The sequence below is a fragment of the Chiloscyllium plagiosum genome, unplaced genomic scaffold (assembly GCF_037043375.1).
Source record: "Chiloscyllium plagiosum isolate Xiang-an unplaced genomic scaffold, Cpla_swu_hap1 HiC_scaffold_10, whole genome shotgun sequence".
NCBI lineage: Eukaryota > Metazoa > Chordata > Chondrichthyes > Orectolobiformes > Hemiscylliidae > Chiloscyllium > Chiloscyllium plagiosum.
Genome location: NW_028270148.1, coordinates 69,622,205 through 69,643,612, shown reverse-complemented (window position 1 = coordinate 69,643,612; position 21,408 = coordinate 69,622,205). Strand labels below are relative to the sequence as shown.

Here is a 21,408-nt window from a genome sequence, read left to right as displayed (position 1 = left end):
TTTTAAATTTTGTAAGTACCACAGTAATGATTTTGCGTCACGTCAGAAATGGAGAAATTTACCAGGATATTGTTCCAGGAAGCGTCACACCCCGTAAGTTAGGTCATTCAAACTTAGGCTGTGATCAGCAACAGAAGGGTGTGATTGTAGGTGAGACAGGTATGGGACCCAAGAAACAGTTTTCGAGGAGCTTCAGTCATGCAGTTCTCCAAAAGTTGTAAGGTCTGTGAAAACAGCTTGGACCAAAGTGGAAACTGCAGGGAGGATGAGCAAACTAATAACAAAACATTGTGGTTCAGGGAGCCATTCATGTGAGTGGAGGAAATAGGAATATAGGAGTAGTGGGTAACAGTACAGTTATGGGATAGGTACTTTTCTTCGTAGCTTGAGTCCCAAAGGTTATATTGCTTGCCTGATGCCGTGGTTCGGGACATCTTGGGCTGGAGAGGAATTTGGAGTAGGAAGGGTGGGATCCAGTTCTCATTGTGCAATGTTGGTCATAATATTCAAATGACTGGAGAGGAGTTCTGCTGAATTATCTTCTTTATTGAACAGTTAGGACCTAAAGGAAAAATCAGAACCTTCAAAATTCTGAGTCATAAGCAAACTGTCATGGTGTTAATAAAGTCAAGGAGTTAAGTGGATGACTTAAAGATTGGTTTTGGAAGAATGGGTTTATTTCATGCACTAGAATCCATTTTGTGATAGAAACTCAGCAGGTCAGGTACCATTTGTGGAGGGAGAAACAGAATTAATATTTTGAGTGTGGTGTCAATTTCTCTACTATTGAAAGGAGCTAATGCTGGACAGAAAGGGATGAGCAAGTGGAACAGATTATGAAGGCATCCAGAGCAAAAGTCGAAGACAGTGATAATAATAGTAAAAGAGATATAAATAAGTAAAATAGGTGTAAATGACAGCTAGTTATTTGTATAGGACACATAGTATGAATTAAAGGAAACCAGAAGATGTAATAAATTTGGATTTCCAAAAAGCATTTGAGAAGGTACTGCACATGAGGTTACTTAAGAAAATAAAGTGTTGGAAGTGTAACATTAACATGGATAGAGGACAGGCTAACTAATAGCAGTTACAATTGAGATAAAGGGGCATTTTCGTAGGAAGAGATTAATATTAGCAGAGAGAGACTGAAGAAAGCTGCAACATAGAAGTATTTAGGGGCCCTAATGTCCATCAGATAATAGGGAAGGCAAATAGACTGTTGGCCTTTGAAACAAAGGGAATGAAGTATAAAAATAGGAAGCTCTTGCTGAAACTATGCAATACCCAAGTCATGCCACACCTGGAATACTGTGAACTATTTTGGTCCCCTGATCTATGAAAAGATATATTGGCAATGGCATTCGGCAGTCCAGAGTAGATTAACTAGTTTGATTGGGAGTACTTCCATAGTGTTAAGGGTTTAGATGGAGAGGAATTTAAGTGTGTACAAGAAAATGTTCTGATTCAGTATGTGAATGGACCTACTCGAGAAGATGCAAAACTTGACCTACTCTTGGGAAATAAGGCAGGGCATGTGACTGAGGTGTAAATGGGGGAGCACTTTGGGGCCAGCAACCATAATTCTATTAGTTTTAAAGTAGTGATGGAAAAGGATCGACCAGATCTAAAAGTTAAAATTCTAAATTGGAGGAAGGCCAATTTTGATGGTATCAGGCAAGAACTTTCAAAAGTTGATTGGGAGTAGATGTTAAAGGGACAGCTGGAAAATGGGAAGCCTTTAAAAATGAGATAGCAAGAGTTCGGAGACAGTATGTTCTTGTTAGGGTGAAAGGCAAGGCTAGTAAGTGTAGGGGATGCTGGATGTTGAAAGAAGTTGAAGTTTTGCTTAAGAAAAGAAGGAAACATACATCAGGTATAGACAACAGAGATCGGGTGAATTCTTAGAAGTGTATAAAGGCTGTATGAGTAGACTTAAGAGGAAAATCAGGAGGGCAAAAACGAGACATGAGATAGGTTTGGCAAATAGGGTTAAGGAGGATCCAAAGGTTTTATAAATACATTAAAGACAAAAGGATAGCTAGGGAGAGAATAGGGCATCTCAAAGATCAGCAAGGCAGCCTACGTGTGGAAGTGCAGGATGTGAGGGAGGTACTAAATGAGTATTTTGCATCAGGGTTTACTGTAGAGAAGGACTTGGAAGATATGGAATGTGGGAAAATAAAATGTCTATATTACAGAGGAAGAGGTGCTGGATGGCTTGAAATGCATAAACATGGATAGATCCCCAAGATCTGATCAGGTGTATCCTAGAACTCTATGGGAAGCTAAGGGAGTGATTGCTGATCAAAATATCATCGATAGTCACAGGTGAGGTGCCGAAGAACTGAAGGTTGGTTAACATGGTGCCATTATTTAAGAAAGGTGGTGAGGAAGAGCCTGGCATTGGTGGTAGGCAGGTTATGGGATGGAATCCTGAGGGACAGGATTTACATGTATTTGGAAAGGCCAGGACTGATTAGGGATAGTTAACTTAGCCTTGTGCTTAGCAAATCACGTCTCACTAATTTGACTTTTTTGAAAAGTAAGGAAGAGGATTGATGAGGGCGGAGAGGTTGATGTAATCCATATGGACTTCAGTAAGGTGTTTGACAAGGTTCTTTGTGGTAGACTGGTTAGCAAGGTTAGCTCACATGGAATATAGGCAGAACGAGGTATATGGATACAGAACTGGCTCGTAGGTAGAAGACGGGGTATTAGTGGAAGGTTGCTTTTCAGGCTGAAGGCTTGTGACTAATAGTGTGACACAAGATCGGTGCCGGGTCCACTGCTTTTTGTCAATTGTATAAATGATTTGAATGTGAACAAACAAAGTATAGTTAGTAAGTTTGCAGATAACACCAAAATTGGAGATGTAGTGGACAGCGAAGAAGGCTACCTCAGACGACAACAGGATCTTGATCAGATGGGAGAAGGTGAGGAATGCAGATGCTGGAGAGTCAGAGTTGAAAAGTGTGGTGCTGGAAAAGCACAGCAGGTCAGGCAGCATTTGAGGAGCACCAGAGTCGACATTTTAGGCATAAGCCCTTCATCAGGAATGTGGAGGGGGAAAGGGGACTAAGAGATAAATAGGATAGGGGTGGGCTGGGGGGGAAAGGCAATAGGTGGATACAGGTCGGGAGTAATAGTGATAGGTTGGTGGGGAGGGTGGAGTGGATAGGTGGAAAGGAAGAATAGACAGGTAGGACAGTTCAAGAGGGTGGTGCCGAGTTGGAGGGTTGGATCTGGAATGAGGGGGGAAGGGAGATTTGGAAACTGATGAAGTCGATGTTGATGCTATGCAGTTGAAGGGTCCCAAGTAGAAGTTGAGGCGTTCTTCCTCCAGTTCTTCCTCCACTACCCAAGGACATGCAAGCCCTGGGCCGTCTCCACCACCAAATTCAAGCCACCCGACAACTGGGGGAAGAGTGTCTCATCTTCCACTTTGGGACCCTTCAGCCACACGGCATCAAAGGTGTCTTCACAAGTTTCCATATCTCCCCTGCCCCTCCCCACCTCATCCCAGATCCAACCCTCCAACTTGGCACCACCCTCTTGACCTGTCCTACCTGTCCATCTTCCTTCCCACCTATCCACTTCACCCTCCTCACTGAACTACCACTGTTAGCCCCCCACCTGCATCCACCATCACCTTCTCAGCTGTCTTCCTACACTCACTCCCCTATTTGTCTCTCAGCCCACTTCCCCCTCCATATTCTTGATGATGGGCTTATGCCTGAATGGCCTTACTTCCACTCCTATGTCTTATGGTCTTACATTGACTCTCCTGCTGTTCAGATGCTGCCTGACCTGCTGTGCTTTTCCAGTGCCACATTTTTTTACTCTTGATTAGATTGGCCAAGGAGTGGCAGATGGAGCTTAATTTAGATAGATGTGAGATGCTGTACTTTGGAAAAGCAAATCAGGACAGGACTTATACACTTAATGGTAAGGTCCTGAGGATGTTGCTGAACAAAGAGAACTTGGAGTGCAGGTTCATAGTTCCTTGAAAGTGGCATTGCAGATAGATAGGATAGTGAAGAAGATGTTTATATGCTTTCCTTTGTTGGTCAGAGCATTGAGTATAGGTGTTGGGAGGTCATGTTGCGGCTGTACAGGACATTAGTTAGATCAGTTTTGGAACATTGTGTGTAATTTTGGTCTCCCTACTTTATGAAGGATATTGTGAAGCTTTAAAATATTCAGAAAAAATTTACAAGGATGTTGCCAGAGTTGGAGAGTTTGAGCTATAGGGAGAGGCTGAATAGGCTGGGGCTGTTTTCCCTGGACCATCAGAAGCTAAGGGGTGAACTTGTAGAGGTTTGTAAAATCATGAAGGACATAGGTAGGATACAAAGTTAAAAATCACACAACACCAGGTTATAATCCAACAGGTTTATTTGGAAGCACTACCTTTCCTAGCGCTGCTCCTTCATCAGGTGTTGGACTATAACCTGGTGTTGTGTGATTTTTTTTTTATCTTTGTACACCCCAGTCCAACACCGGCACCTCCAAATCATGGATAGGATAAATAGTCAAGCTGGGGGAGTCTAGAACCAGAGGGCATAGGTTTAAGGTGAGAGGGGAAAGATTTAAAAGGGACCTAAGGGGCAGCCTTTTCACGCAGAGGGTGGTGCGTATATGGACATGAGCTGTCAGAGGAAGTGGTGGAAGCTAGTACAATTATAACTTTAAAAGGCATCTAGATGCGTATATGAATAGGAAGGGTTTAGAGGGATATTGGCCAAGTGCTGGGCAAATGGGACTAGATTAACAGGATATCTGGTCAGCATGGATGAGTTGGACCAAAGGTTCTGTTTTCGTGTTGTGCAAACCTATGACTCCATATATGGATTTTCATATAAGGGGAGATTGAATAACTTGGGCTTGCACTCATTGGAGTTTAGGTGAGTGGGAGTAAATCTTTATTGAAACATCTAGAGAGATTTGTTTCTCCTTACGGGAGAGTCTAGAACCAGAGGGCATAATCTCAGCATAAGGGGCTGCCCATTTAAGGCAGACACTTCTTTTCTCATAGGGTAATAAGAAGTAGATTGTCACAGTCATTAGTGAATGATTGCCTCCACCAATGAATCTACAGAATGCTTTACGTAAAAGGGCTGACGTGACTGAGTTGTTAAGTGTATTGAAGATTAAGATAAACAGAATTCTAATCAATGAGGAGAATAAGGGTTATGGGGATAAGACAGGAAAGTGGACTTAAGGTAATCAGATCAGCGACAATTTCATTGAATGGCAGATCAGATCTGATGGGCTGAATTGTGTACTTTTACTTCGTCTTATGGACTCTGCTTTCAACACCTTTAGAGGAAGTAAAGCCATCGATGGACAAGTCTCTGAAAAAGGATTCACATCTCTGTCTTAAATGAGTGACTTCTTATTTTAACATAGTTCTAGATTCTTCCACAAACATTCTTTTTCTACCCACATTGTCCATACCCCTCAGGATCTAATAAGTTTCAAATAAATTGACTCTTTTCTAAACTCCAGCAGGTTACAACCTAGTCTATACAATCTTTACTCAAAGGGTTATCTGCCCATTACAAATATTAGTATGATAAACCTTCTCTGAACCGCTAACAACACCTTATATCCTTTTTAAATAAGGAAATTAATATTGTGTATACAAAGAACAAAGAAAATTTACAGTCCAGGAACAGGTCCTTTGGCCCTCCAAGCCTGTGCCGATCCAAATCCATTGTTTAAACCTATCGCCCAATTCCTAAGGATCTGTATCCCTCTGCTCCCCACCTACTCGTGTGTCTGGCCAGACGTACCTTAAATGAATCTACCATGCCTGCCTCTATTCCCTCTGCTGACAACGTGTTCCAGGCACCTACCACCCTCTGTGTAAAGTATTTTCCACGTGTATCCACCTTAAACTTTTCTCCTCTCACCTTGAACATGTGACCTCTCCTTATTGAATCCTTATTGATCCACTCTGTCTACATGCTTCATGATTTTGTAGACCTTAATCAGGTCCCCTCTCAATCTCCTTTTTTCTAATGAAAACAATCCTAACCTACTCAACCTCTCTTCATAGCTAGTACCTTCCATACCAGGCAACATCCTCGTGAACCTTCTCTGCACCCTCTCCAAAGCGTCCACATCCTTTTGGTAATGTGGCATCCAGAATTGTACACAGTATTCTAAATGCGGCCGAACCAAAGTCTCATGCAATTTTAACATGACCTGCCAGCTCTTATATTCAGTACTCTGTCCGATGAAGGCAAGCATACCATATACCTTCTTGACCACTATCCGCCTGTGCAGCCACCTTCAGGGTACAATGGACCTGAACTCCCAGATCTCTCTGCCCATCAACATTTCCCAAGGCTCTTCTGTTTACAGTATAGTTCGCTCTAGAATTAGACCTTCCAAAATGCATCACCTCACATTTGCCTGGATTGAACTGCATCTGCCATTTCTCTGCCCGACTGTCCAGTCTATCTATATTCTCCTGTGTTCTTTGACAGTCTGCTATGCTTTCTGCTACTCCACCAATCTTCATGTCATCTGCAAACTTACTGATCATACCAACAAGTGCCCTCTTCCAGATCATTAATGTATATCACAAACAACACTGGCCACAGCACTGATCCCTATGGAACACCACTGGTCACTTTTCTCCATTTCGAGAAACTCCCTTCAACTACTACTGTCTGTCTCCTGTTGCTCAACCAGTTCTTTATCCACCTAGCTAGAATACCCTGCACACCATGTGACTTCACTTTTTCCATTAGTTTACCATGGGGAACCTTATCAAACATCTTACTAAAGTCCATGTATATGATACAGATATGGTCTCATCAAAGCCCTGTGTAACAGAAACATAGCATCCTTACTTTGTATTAAATTCTCATAGAATTAAACAACTCTAAGTCATAGAGATGTACAGCACAGAAACAGAGCCTTCAGTCCAACTTGTCCATGCCGATCAGATATTTTAAGCCACTTTTGGAATATTATGTGCAATTCTGGTCTCCCTGCTATAGGAAGGATGTTGTGAAAATTGAAAGGGTTCAGTAAAGATTTGCAAGAATGTTGTCAGGGTTGGAGGATTTCAGCTACAGGGAGAGGCTGAATAGGCTAGTGTTATTTTCCCTAGAGCGTCGGAGGCCGAAAGGTGACCTTATAGAGGTTTATAAAATCATGAAGGGCATGGATAGAGTAAATAGACAAGGCCATTTTCCTGGGACATGGGTTTAGGGGGTTTAGGATGAGAGGAGAAAGATTTGAATGGGACCTAAGGGGCAATGTTTTCATGCAGAGGGTAGTACATGTAAGGATTGAGCTGCCAGAGGAAGTGGTGGAGGCTAGGACAATTGTAACATTTAAAAGACATCTGGATGGGTATATGAATAGGAAGGGTTTAGAAGGATATGGGCCAACTCCTGGCAAATGGGACTTGATCAATTCAGGATACATAATAAACTGTAACATTCTATTAGCTTTATTACTTGCAGTAGCTGCATACTAAACCTTTTCTATTCATGCAGTGGGACACCTACATGCTTCTGCATCTTGCATGTCTGCAATCTCTCGCTACTTAGATAATTTTGTTTTTAATTCTTTCTGCAAATATGGGCATAATGGAGTGGGCTCCATTATCCAGATCGTTGCCCACTCAGTTAACCTATATATAAAACCCTTTTGCAATCTCACGTGCCCAGTGGAAAATTCATCTGCTCTTCCAATTCATCTAAGTGGGCTCAATTTCTACCTATTTCCGTTTTTAATAATAGTTTTATTTAAACATTGACAGAGGTTGCTAATGAAGAAGACAAAGTAATGTTAATAGAAATGTAACAATAACATCAACATTCATACAGTCATCCTTAAGATTAGGCTGACATTAGTACTCTAAATAAAAATGAATTAAAATTGAATGATGAAAAATAATGTTGGAAATAATCAAAATTATCTACAATTGAATTTTAAAATATGTTCCAATTTTAAGATTCCTCCTTTTCTATATTATATAAAATATATAGTATCCTGAACAGTCTTGATAAGTATAGTGTAAAAACCATGTCTTTTCTTGTGGGTGAGTCCAGAACCAGGGGACACACTTTCAAATTTAGGGTTTGTCCTTTTAGGACGAAGATGAGAGAAACTGCTTCGTCTCTAAGGGTGGTGTCTTCAAGGGTGGTGGAGGTGGAGTCATTGATTATTTTTAAGGCAGAGGTAGGTAGATTCTTGTTTGACAAGGGAATCAATTAGTCGGGTAGATAGAAATGTAGAATGCGAATCGTAAACAGATCAGCCATCAACGTATTGAATGGCAGAGAAGGCTCAAAGGGCCACTTGCCTGCTTCTCCTAATTCATATGTTTATATGTTCGAATTTTTCAATAATTTTGTGAATTTGTATTCACAGTAAAACATCTCTGCACATTTCACAGGAATATGACAAAATAAAACTTTGCACAAGTTGAGAGAGGTTTTAAGGAGCTTATTGGAAGAGAGAGAAGCAGAGATGTTTAGGTAGCGAATTCCAGGAATTGGAGCTGAAATGGCTGAACATGATTTCCAGTGGCGGGAGAGAAACAGTAATGGATACACAAGAGACCAGCATTGGGGTTTTCAGAGACTTGTAGGCAATGAGCTTTCAAAGGTGAACTGCCATGCAGCAAACTGACAGATCCTGCACAGGCCATGCACATCTCCTTTAAGGCATCGTACATATGCAGTTACACAAATAAATCTGTGCACTCAAAAGAATAGTCTATGCATTCCAAAAGGTAATTAAAGGCCACTTTGGTTAATGGATGTAAAATGCTGCAAGAGTAAAGAGACCAGAGAGGAAGGAAGATGAGGCCATGGTTGAAATTTAAATTGAAGTCCAGAATTTAAAAATCAAGTAATTAGTAGATCAGAAGCCAATGGAGTTTTGCAGTACAGGGTGATTGGTGAGAATTCAGGTACTGGCAGCAAAATTATACAATGAGAAACTTGTTCAACAGATGGTTAGAATCGTTACTGCCAAGGCAGTATTTATTAATCTTCTTAATGTGGCTTTAACTAAAATAGAAATTGTGTCTCAAGGAGAGAAGGATAAAAGGCTCATAACATTTGTTTAGTAAGTTATTCCAATTCATTTCATGGCATATAACATGGCATAATTATCTGTATTTAATTTTGATTATGAATACTGTAAACATACTTTTATTTAACTATTGTGTTATCCAATTGTCAAACAGGGGTTTGTGTACTTTTAATGGGCACTGCTATGATAAATGGTTGAAACTGACAGTTTGCTGTACAAAATCCCATCTAGTTCATTATGGACCTTTTGAGGAATAAAACTGTGGCCCTCACCCTAATCCATTCTATCTGGAACTCCAGACCCACAGAAATAACAAAGGATTGTACCTAGGTACTTTGTACCTAAGATGATGCCATCTATTGATGACGTTGTTACACTGTAACTAAGCATGTGACTGAAGAAACTGTACCTAGGTACTTTTGTACCTAAGATGATCCTGTAAGTGGAGATTTTTCAACTTTTCACTAATTATTTGAGTACATACAACAATAATGCTAATCATAAATAGCATTGATCCCTAACTATCCTCTGAAATGGTTTAATAAGCTGCTTAGTAGTATTAACCTATGTCAAAAGTGCATATAATAAAACCGTCTGTACTATCCAGCATCTGCCTAAGCATTGATCATGACCAATCAACCTTGTAAAGTCATCCTCAAACATTTGGGCATTCATGCCAAAGTAGAGAGAGATGTTTCTCAGCCTCGTCAAACAATAGTCTGACATAGTCATATTGACAGAATAACATTTTTCAGCCAACATTCCAGACTCCTCTATCACAAGCTTTGGTATATTTGTTCTACCAGTAGGTCAGACCATGGAGTGTGGCAATACAGTAGGATACAGTCAGTAGGGAATGAACCTGGGCGTTCTCAACATTGGCTCCAAATCCTAGGAAGACTCCTGCCATCATGTCAAAGTTGGCAACAAAAATGCCCTGCTGGTTTCTACCTCCTCTGCAGTGCCCACCCCTTCACCCAATGAATCAGTACTCTTTCATATTGAACTCCTTTGGAAGAGGCACTGATTGTAGCAAGTGCACAGAATGTACCAGGGAAAGGAGACATCAATGTCTATCACTCTGGTGCACAGTAGCACCACTACTGGCTGAGTCCTAAAGATATATTTGCCAGATTTGACTTGCAAAAAGATGGTGAGAAAGCCAACATGAAGGAAAAACTTACTTGAGCTCATCCTCATCAATCTGCCTATCACAGATGGGTTCACAAAGGACACAACATAGACCTTTTGGAGACGAAATTCCAACTTTAAACTGACCATCTTGTATGGTATTAATAACATGCTAAATGGAATAGATTCTGAACAGATCCAGCAGCTCACTACTGGGCATCAATGAGATATTGTCAGCCGACAGCATATCTGTAATCTCACAACCTTGTGTCTCCTCACCCACCCATTGCCCATCAGCCAGGGATCAACTTGATTAAAACAAGTAGTGTAGGAGGACATTTCTGGAGAACCACAAGGGGTTCCTAAAAATGCAATAGTGCACTCTGCAGACAGATCTAAATGAGCCTTTAAACAATGGAGCAGATCAGAGCTCTCAGTCGTATCACACTCAGTCATGAATGGTGTTGGACAATTAAACAACTAAGAGGAAAAGAAGGCTCGATGAAAATTCTATCTTCAATGATGTTGTAGTCTAGAACATGAGTACAAAAGTGAAAGCTGAAGGATTTCCAACCATCTTCAATCAGAAATGCTGAGTGGAGCATCAGTTTCAGCCTCCACATCATAGTCTTCCCATCTTCAGTCAATTCAATTCGGTCCATCATTGAATCATAGAATTTTGCAGTACAGAAGGAGGCCATTCAACTTATCGTGTCTGTACTATCTCCCAAAAGAGCTAGTCTACTCTACAGCCCTCTAAATTCATCACTTAATGAACAAGTTCAATAATGTAAATATAGTAAAAAGAAACATTCTTAGGGAAAGAGGAAATAATAGATTGCCATATGGGAGTGATCTCTCTTATGTAAAAAGGCAGTGAAAATCTAGAACTCATTCCTAAATAGGGCTCTGGATAATGGGAGAATTGAAATCTTCAAGAATCAGCACCATTTATTTATGCTGGGCAAAAATAGGGGAATGGACCAAAGGTTTCAATTCCTGAAGAAGGGCTAATGCCCGAAACGTCGATTCTCCTGTTCCCTAGATGCTGCCTGACCTGCTGCGCTTTTCCAGCAACACATTTCCATCTCTGATCTCCAGCATCTGCAGACCTCACTTTCTCCTCAAAGATTTCAACCTACTGCGAATCCTCTTACAAGGATGCCTTCCTTGAAGAAGCTCTCTTTCTCCCTCTACAAAGGTTTCAGTGAGTCCCTCTCTCACTGCACCCCCCAGGTCATCTCCTCTGCACAGATTCCTGAAGAAGGGCTAATGCCCGAAACGTCGATTCTCCTGTTCCCTAGATGCTGCCTGACCTGCTGCGCTTTTCCAGCAACACGTTTCCATCTCGTTTTAATTGAATAGCCTGTTCCTCATACTCCTCAATAATCAACAGCCACTCCCTAGCTACTTGGGGCATTAACTCAGGAATGAAATCTGAGTGAAAGTGAACTTCAGGAAATGGGGAACAAAATAATGAGTGCACTGGAATACTCTGAGTAAGACTGTCTGGATTTGAATTTAACTTCCGCACTGGTGGTCAGTCATAAACATTTCTGCTCAATGGGGAGACCAGGTGTAACTATAGGAATTCTCAATGGATTCCACATGACCTTGCTTGTCATAATGGAATATTTCTTACAGAAGCAGAAACAATTGCCAAAGTAGTTTTCTTTGTTTTGCATAGTGTATCAAACACACGTTTATTCAGATAGATTTGTTCGAACATTGTTGCATTCATTCTGTAATGAATGATGTCCCTTCAGAAAATTCTATTGTGAATTAACAGAACATTCCTCAAACCTTCTTAGAACAATTGGACACAGAATTGTCTTAATGGCAGGAGACAGGGAATAATGGTGGAGGGATGCTTTTCAGACTGAAGACCTGCTCCACAGGGATTGGTTCTGGGCCATATTTTATTTGGTATTTATATAAATGATTTGGATAAGAATATAGAAGGATTGGTTTGTAAGTTTGTGGATTACACCAAAACTGGTGGCATATTAGACTGTGAAAAAAGCTTTTAAAGATTACAAAGGGATTTTGATCAAATGGGCTGACAAATGGCAGATGGAGTTCAATCTAGATAAATATGAGGTATTGCATTTTGGTACACAAGGGTAGGGCTTATAAAATTAATGGTAGGGCCTTGGGTAATGTTGTAGAATAGAGGGACCTAGGGGTGCAGGTAAATAATTCTTTAAAGTTGAATCACAAATAGACAGGGTGGTTAAAAAGGCATTTGGCTTGCTTGCCTTCATTGCTCAGTCCTTTGAGTATAGGAATTGGGAAAGTCATGTGGAGGTTGTATAGGACATTAGTGAGGCCTCTTCTGGAATACTGTGTCCAGTTCTGGTCACCCAGTTACAGGAAAGATATTATCAAGCTGGAGATGGTTCAGAAGAGATTTACCAACATGTTGCCAGGTATGGAAGATTTGAGTTATAAAGAAAAGCTGGATAGGCTGGGACTTTTTTCATTGGAGTGTAGGAAGTTGAAAGGTGACATGATAGAAGTTTATAAAATAATAAGAGGTATAGATAGAGTTAATGGTAGTTGCCTTTTCGCTAGAATGAGGATTTCAAGACTGGGGGGCATATTTTTAAGGTGAGAGGAGAGAGATTTAAAAAAAAGAAATAAATCCTTTATACAGAAGGTGATTTGGGTATAGAATGAACTTCCTGAGGAAGTGATGGATGCAGGTACAATTACAATGTTAGACATGTACACGAATAGGAAAGGTTAGGAGGGATATGGGCCAGGAGCAGGCAGGTGGGACTAATTTAGTTTGGGATTATGTTCAGCATGGACTGGTTGGACTGAAGGGTCTTTTTCCATGCTGTATAACTCTTTGACTCTGAGACTAAACCTGCACATAGCGCTTCTAACCAAATGTCTATACAGTTGAAGCAGAACTTCACTATCTCCGTCCTCAAATCCTATTTTGATCAAGGCTAACATTTCATAAGTCACCACTTCTGTCACCACTACCAAGCACATATTCCCCTCCCCTCCCTTATCAACATTCCACGGGCCCGTTCCAGCCAGAACACCCTCGTCCACTCCTCCTCCACTCTCAACACTTCCCCAAGCCCAATGCACCTTCCTCCCTCCTCACTATCCAAAGGACTAAACACACTTTTCAGGTGAAGCAGCACTTAACCTGCACTTCATTCAATCTAATCTATTGTAATCGCTGCTCACAATGTGGTTTCTTCTCCACTGGGAGAGCAAACGCAGACTGGGTCACTGCTTTGCAGAAAACCTATGTTCTTTCCACAAAAACAATCCAAGCTTCTAGTCACTTGTCACTTCAACACACCACCGTGTTCACCGGGCAACATTTCTGTCTCGTGCCTGTTGCAGTGATCCAGTGATGCGCAGTGCAAACCGGAAGAAGAGCATCTCACTTTCCACTTGGGGACCCTGCAGCCTTCAGGACTCAATATTGAGTTCAATAACCCTAACCTTGTCCTTTAACAACGTAGGCCCTGTCATCACGTGGGCTGCTTACATCATTGCCAACCCAATGTCACTTACCTATGGTTTCCATTAGCAGCTGTTCTTTCTCCCTGGATCACCATTATCCATCCTTATGTCTGCCTTGATGTCTTTATTTCCCCCCCAAGGCTCCTATTGCCTCTATTGCTTACTTCCTTACCACCCCCACCATCTTCAGGATATATACCACCTTTTCTTAGCTACCACTAGTCATTGAGAGACTGGACCCAAAGCATTGACTCCCCATTTGCTGCCAGACCTGCTGAGTTTCTCCAGCAATCACTTTTTTTAATAAACATTTCATTAACCTTCATCACAGCTTGGTGTACCTGCATGTTAGCCTTCTGTGACTTATTGACAAGGACACCTAGGTCCTTGGTACATTTACTTTGCAACATCTCACCATTTAAGAAATATGCCCAGGCTGAGAAAACATTTGGTTTGAGGAGGAGAATAGTGGGGTTATTTTTTTTCTCTTGGGAAAAGAACAGCAAGACATGACTAAATTATGTGAATCCAGGTTACAGTAAAGGAGTTGACCTGCTAACCTTGGCTGATCTTATTGTAACTTCAGATCCACATTCCTACCTATTCCTGATAATCTTGCAACTCCTTGATAACAAGAATCTATCCATCACTGCCTTTAAAATATTCAAGAACCTACATCTATCACCTTGTCTGGAAGAGAATTCCAAACAATCACAATCCTACGAAAGAAATAATTACATCTGTTTTCTTTAAATGGGCGACTCCTAATTTTTGAGCACTGGCACATAATCCCCAGGACCTGATCAGAACTTTGTGGGAAGCTAGAGAAGTGAATGTTGGGCCCTTTGGTGAGATATTTGTATCATCGGTAGCCACGGGTGACATGCCATAAGACTGGAGGGTGGATGCCAGGGGTGCCATTATTTAAGAAAGGTGGTAAGGAAAAGCCAGGGAACACATAGACCAGTGAACCTGATGTTAGTGGTGGGCAAGTCACTGGAGATAATCCTGAGGGACAGGATTTACATGTATTTGCAAAGGCAAGGACTGATTAGCAATAGTCAACATGGCTTTGTGTGTGGGAAACCGTATTTCACTAACTTGATTTAGTTTATTGAAGAAGGGACGAAGAAGATTGATGAAGGCAGAGTGGCGGACATTGTCTCTATGGACTTCAGCAAGGCATTGAACAATGTTCCATATGATTAGCAAGGTTACATCACATGGAATCCAGGGAATACAAAATTGGCTCGAAGGTAGGAGACAGAGGGTGGTGGTGGAGGGTTACTTTTCAGACTGGAGGCCTGTGACTAGCAACATGCCACAAGGATCAGTGTGGAATCCACTGCTTTTTTACATTTGTATAAGTGATTTGCATGTGACCTTAGGTGGTGCGGTAGCAAGCTTGCAGATGACACCAAAATTGGAGGTATAATGGACAGCAAAGAAGGCTACATCAGAGTACAACAGGATCTTGATCAGATGGGCCAATAGGTCAAGAAGTGGCAGATGGAGTTTAATTTAGATAATTGTGAGGTGCTGCATTTTGAAAAGGCAAATTAGGGTAGGACGTATACACTTAATTATAAGGTCCTGGGGAATGTAAAATTGGATAAGTCTCCTGGTCCAGTTGGGATTTATCCTAAGATTCTCTGGGAAGCCAGGGAGGAGATTGCAGGGCCTTCAGTTTTAATCTTTATGTCATTTTTGTCTTCAGGAATAGTGCCAGAAGACTGGAGGATAGCAAATGTTGCCCTTGTTCAAGAAGGGGAGTAGAGACAACCCTGGAAATTATATACCTATGAGCCTTACTTTGGTTGTAGGTAATGTGCTGGGAAGGGTTATAAGAAATAGGATTTATAATCAACTAGAGAGGAAAAAGTTGATAAGGAATTGTCAACACGGTTTTGTGAAGGGTAGGATGTGCCTAACAAACCTTCTTGAATTCTTTGAGAAGATGACCAAACATGTGGATGAGAGAAACGTAGTTGATGTGGTGTATGTGGATTTCAGTAAGGTGTTTGATAAGGTTCCCCACGGTAGGCTATTGCACAAAATACGGAGGCATGGGATTGAGGGTGATTTAGCCAGAAATTGGCTTGCTGAAAGATGACAGGGTTGTGGTTGATGGGAAATATTTATCCTGGAGTTCAGTTCCTAGTGGGGTACCACAAGGATCTGTTTTGGGTCCACTGTTGTTTGTCATTTCTATAAATGACCTGGATGAGGGAGTAGAAGGATGGGTTAGTAAATTTGCGAATGACACTACTACAGTCGGTAGAGCTATGGATAGTGACGAAGGATGTTGTAGGTTACAGAGAGACAAAGATAAGCTGCAGAGTTGGACTAAGAGCTGGCAAATGGAGTTTAATGCAGAAAAGTATGAGGTGATTCACTTTGGAAAGAGTACCAGGAATGCAGAATACTGGACTAATGGTAAGATTCTTGGCAGTGTAGACCTCCCAACTCCTATACTGAATGCACTGACCAATAAAGACATGCATACCAAGTGCCTTCTTCAATGTCTTAACTACCTGTGACTCCACTTTCAAGGAACTATGAACCTGCACTCCAAGATCTCTTTGTTCGGCAATATTATAGAACATAAAACATTACAGGCCCTTGATGTTGCGCCGACCTGTGGAACCAATCTGAAGCCCACCTAACGTACATTATTCTGTTCTCGTCCATATGCCTATCCAATGATCATTTAAATGCCCTTGAAGTTGGTGAGTCTATAACTGCTGCAGGCAGTGCATTCCAAGCCACTACTACCAATAAAAGCTAACAGAGAGATCTCTGTGTCAGGTACATAGATCCTTGAAAAATTGCCACCCAGGTTGATAGGGTTGTTAAGAAGGCATACGATGTGTAAGCTTTTATTGGTAGAGGGATTGAGTTTCGGAACCATGAGACCATGCTGCAGCTGTACAAAACTCTGGTGCAGCCATATTTGGAGTATTGCGTACAGTTTTGTTCACCGCATTATAGGAAGGATGTGGAAGCTTTGGAAAGGGTTCAGGCGAGTTTTACTAGGATGTTGCCTGGTATGGAGGGCAGGTCTTACGAGGAAAGCCTGTTTATGTTAGAGAGAAGAGGTTGAGAGGCGACCTAATTGAGACATACAAGATAATCAGAGGGTTAGATAGGTTGGACGGTGAGAGCCTTTTTCCTCAGATGGTGATGGCTAGCATGAGGGGACGTAGCTTTACATTGAGGGGTGATAGATATTGGACAGATGTCAGAAGTAGTTTCTTTACTCAGAGTAGTAGTGGCGTGGAATGCACTGCCTGCAGCAGTAGTAGACTCGCCTACTTCAAGGGCATTTAAATGATCATTAGATAGGCATATGGACAAGAGTGCAATAATGTACGTTAGGTGGGCTTCAGATTGGTTCCACAGGTCAGCGCAACATCAAGGGCCGAAGGATCTGTACTGCGCTGTAATGTTTTATGTTCTATAATATTGCCGAACAAAGAGATCTTGGAGTGCAGGTTAATAGTTCCTCAAAAGTAGAGTCACAGGTAAATAGGGCATTAAAGAAGGCACTCGGTATGCATGTCTTTATTGGTCAGTGCATTGAGTATAGGAGTTGGGAGTCTTGTTGCAGCTGTGCATGACATTGGTTTGGCCACTTCTGGAATACTATGTGCAATTCTGAGGTCCCTGCTATCGGAAGGATGTTGTGAAACTTGAGAGGGTTCAGAAAAGATTTACAAGGATGTTGTCAGGGTTGGATGGTTTGAGATATAGGGAGAGGCTGGGGCTATTTTCCCTGGAGAGTTCTTCCAGAGATTTATGAAATCATGAGGGGCATAGATGGAGTGATTAGCCAAGGTCTTTTCCCCGGTTAGGCGAATCCAAAACTCAGGGCCATATGTTTAAGATGAGAGGGGAAATATTTAAAAGGGATCTAAGGGGTGACCTTTCCCCGCAGAGAGTGATACATGTATGGAATGAGCTGCCAGAGGAGATGGTACAATTTCAACATTTAAAAGGTATCTGAATGGGTCTGTAAGTAGGAAGAGTTTAGAAGGATATGGGTCAAACACTGATAAATGGGGCTAGATTAATTTGGAATGTCTGGTCGGCATGGACGAGTTGGACCGACAGGTGTTTCTGTGCTGTACAACTCTATAATTCTAAAAAACCTCCACTTAATTTGTCACAATTTAAGGCAAAGCCACAGAATAGTTGGTTGTATTGAGCAACTCGCCTTGCTTACACGTAAGCAAAAAACAGCAGTTGTTGTCTATGGATGCAGTGAAAGTCTATTAAAGAAACGAGTCTAAATGAGTCCAAGTGAGATCAAGAATTGGGTTAGTGTACCAAATATGGCAAAGGCCATGGGCCCAGCAGCATCTCACTGGTATTGCTAAAAACCTGTGCTTGAACTAGCTGCACTGCTAGCCAAACTGCTCCATTGCAGCAACATCGGGATAACATCTAGCCTTATGTTGTTAAGTGGCAAACAAGCGATAATTATCTCCAAAAAAAGATTCTAGCTATATTGCCTTAATATTCAATGGTATTTTCATTGCTGAAACTACACCATTAACATCCTTGGAGTCATCATTAACCAGAACCTTAAGTGGGTCAGCCAAATATATTGTGTGGTGATAAGATTATGTCAGAGACTGTGGTAATAGTCTCTGTTTGTCTGATGAGTACATTTCCAAAAGCACTCAAGAAGCTGAACAGAATCCAAACCAAAACCAACACTTTTGATTGGCATCCTGTCTTCCATCTTAAAAATTGAGTCCTACTGACACACCAGTGTGTACCATCTACAAGATACATTGCAAAAGCCCATGAAAGCTTCTTTGACAGCAGCTCCTAAACCCGTAAACTCCACCATTCAGCAGGATAAAGGGAGCAGATTCATTAGAAAACCACCACCCCAAGTCATATACCACCTTGAGTTGAAAATATATTACAACTCCTTTATCAGCATTGGATTAATACTCTGGAACTCCCTCCCTAACTATACACTAGGAGAACCTTTATCACACTGGCTTCAGTAATACAAGAAGATTTCATCACTCCCTTCTCAAAGACAGTTTGGAGTAGACAATAAGACCATGGAACATAAGAAAAGAAATAAGCCATTTGACCCATCAAGACTGGTCTGCCGTTCAATGAGAGTTGAGATCATGGTGGTGGAAAAGCACAGCAGGTCAGGCAGCATCCATGGAGCAGGAAAATCGACGTTTATGCCCAAAACATTAATTCTCCTGCTGCACGGATGCTGCCTGACCTGCTGTGCTTTTGCAGCAACCACACTCTCAACTCTGATCTCCAGCATCTGCAGTCCTCACTTTCTCCCTGCTGTTCAATTAGATCATGGCTGATCTGATATTCCTCAATTCCACTTTCCTGTCTTATCCCCATAACCATCAATTTCCCTAATGATTAGAAATCTGCCTACTTCAGTCTTGAATATTCTTTAACAATCAAGCCTGTATAGCCCATTGCAGTAAAGAATTACACAGATTCATCACTCGCTCTGGGAGAAATAAATCATTCTCATCTCTGTCTTAAATGGATGACTGCTTAATCTGAGATGATGCCTTCTAATTCCAGATTCTCCCAATGGAAACAACGTCTCTGCATCTACCCTGATAAAAGAATCTTGTTCGTTTCAATAAATTCTGTTCTCATTCTTCTAAACTCCAAAGACTACAAGCCCAATCTACTCAAGTACTCCTCATCTGAAAATATCTCCAACCCAGGCTTCTCTGGACTGGCTCCAATGCTAGTATGTCTTTCCTTCGATAAAGGGACCAAAACTGTTCACAGTATGCCAGTTATGGTCTGACTAGTGCCTTGTTTGTTTTAGTAAGACCTTCCATGTTTAACACTTCATTCTCTTTGAAACAAAAACTAACATTATATTGATGTTCACTATTACCTGCTGAGCTCATCATAGCTTTTTGTGAGTCATGCACAAGAGCCCTAAATCCCACTGTGTTGCAGCTTTCTCAATTTAAATAATATTCAGATCTTCTATTGTTCTAGCCAAAGTGCATAACCTTCCATCATCCCGGATTATATTCTATCTGCCATTTTTTTGCCTGCTCACTTATCTTTGCTGTATTCTATTTTTGTCATCTGCAAACTTGATAGCACATTCAATTTCATCATCCAAATCACTAATACATTCTGTAAATAATTGTGGCTCCAGCACTGATCCCTGTGGCACTCCACTAGTTGCATGTTACCACCCTGAAAAAGCTTTCTTTATGTCAACTCTCCATCTGCCAGCCCTCTATCAATGCTAATGCATTACTTCTAATACCAAAGACTGTTATGTGTGGTGCCTTATTGAATGCCTTTGGGAAATCCAAATATATTACATCTACTGGTTCTCGTTTATCTAACCTGCATGTTACCTCCTCAAAGAACTGTAATTAAATTTGTCAGACACGATTTCCTCTTCATGATGCCATTTTGACTCTGCTTGACTCTAAATGCTGTGTGATTACATTCTTTATAATAGACTTTAACATTTTTCCCAAAGGCACATGTTAAGCTATCTCGTGTATAGGTACCTGTGTTTTTTCTCTCTGTCTTTTTGAGTAATTGTGTTACATTGGCAGTTTTCCAATCATCTGGGACATTTCCAGAATCTAATAGTTCTTGGAAGATCACTAGCAATACCTCCACTACCTCTGCAGCTACTTTATTTAAAATCCTAGGATGCAACCCATCATATCCAGGGGCCTTATAGGCTTTTAGCCCTAGTTCTTTTACTCGAGGAATAGTTATTGTGTTTATTTCATCCCCCTTTTAGCCCTTCATTGTCTTTAGAATGCAGATGGTGTGCTCTACTGTGAGGACTGATACTGGTCTTGGCAAGACACCAACATGCCATGAAGAAGTTATATAGAAATTCGAAATTAATTTGAGTCTGATCTTAGTAAATAATTTTGATAGACATTTTGCAGTAATAAGCTATATTTGCCGCATTTTAAACTATATGTTTGAGATTCTTCATATTTTGTTTACTGTTGTCTTTCCTGGTGTATTAATCTAATGTTGTTGCCTTTTGTTCCACACTTTTGCTTTTCTTGATATGTCATTTATTTCTGTTTGGGAACTTAATTGCCAATAATACATTACTAATAATATATTAATTCAGTGAAATCGTGAGTGCACATTGTGAATAACGGAAACAGATAACCAATAATTTTCTCTGTCTTTAGAATGAAAATAATTCTGATCCTGATACTTGTGAAGCAGTGCAACCCAGAAAAAATCATTATATGGATGATAGGGATTCCACAATCTCCAGTAGTTTATGTGGCATGTCCAACAAAGATTACTGCAAGAAGCTCACGGAACTAAAAAATGCACAAGCACACACTATGGCAATACTAGCAAAACTGTATGAGGATAAACTCTGTGTCAGAAGCATGGCAGCTACTTCAGAGGATCCCTGTGAATCTTCAGTGTGTTACAGGTAGATAATTGTGTTGAAAATATGGATAACTTACACCCATGATGGACTTCTAGATCTCAGGGCAGCTATGATATAGATGGCAATCAAAATGTTACTACCAATTTTAACTAAATAGTTTAGCCAGTGGCCTGCACAGGCAGATTTTCTTCTGATTTTTTACCTTCAAACTTAAACATGGATAATTGATCTTTCCAGTTTACTTCTGACTGCACCCTCACAGTCTCGGTGTCTGCTATTTATTCATTTTTCCAGCA

At 41.0% G+C, this 21,408-nt stretch overlaps 1 protein-coding gene across 8 annotated transcripts in view; it reads left to right on the top strand.

The window, feature by feature from the left end:
• Positions 1-21,408, top strand: part of fam161a (FAM161 centrosomal protein A) — a 37,765-nt gene that overhangs the window by 1,358 nt on the left and 14,999 nt on the right. For 3 of the 8 annotated variants that reach the window (XM_043696083.2, XM_043696090.2, XM_087991432.1), the window contains exons 2-3: positions 19,276-19,450; positions 20,898-21,154. In XM_043696083.2, coding sequence (XP_043552018.2) covers positions 19,276-19,450; positions 20,898-21,154 — 432 coding nt within the window. Of the gene's footprint in view, positions 1-8,100; positions 8,209-19,275; positions 19,451-20,897; positions 21,155-21,408 lie in introns of those variants that run through there. The other 5 variants (XM_043696085.2, XM_043696089.2, XM_087991431.1 and 2 more) reach the window with 3 other exon arrangements.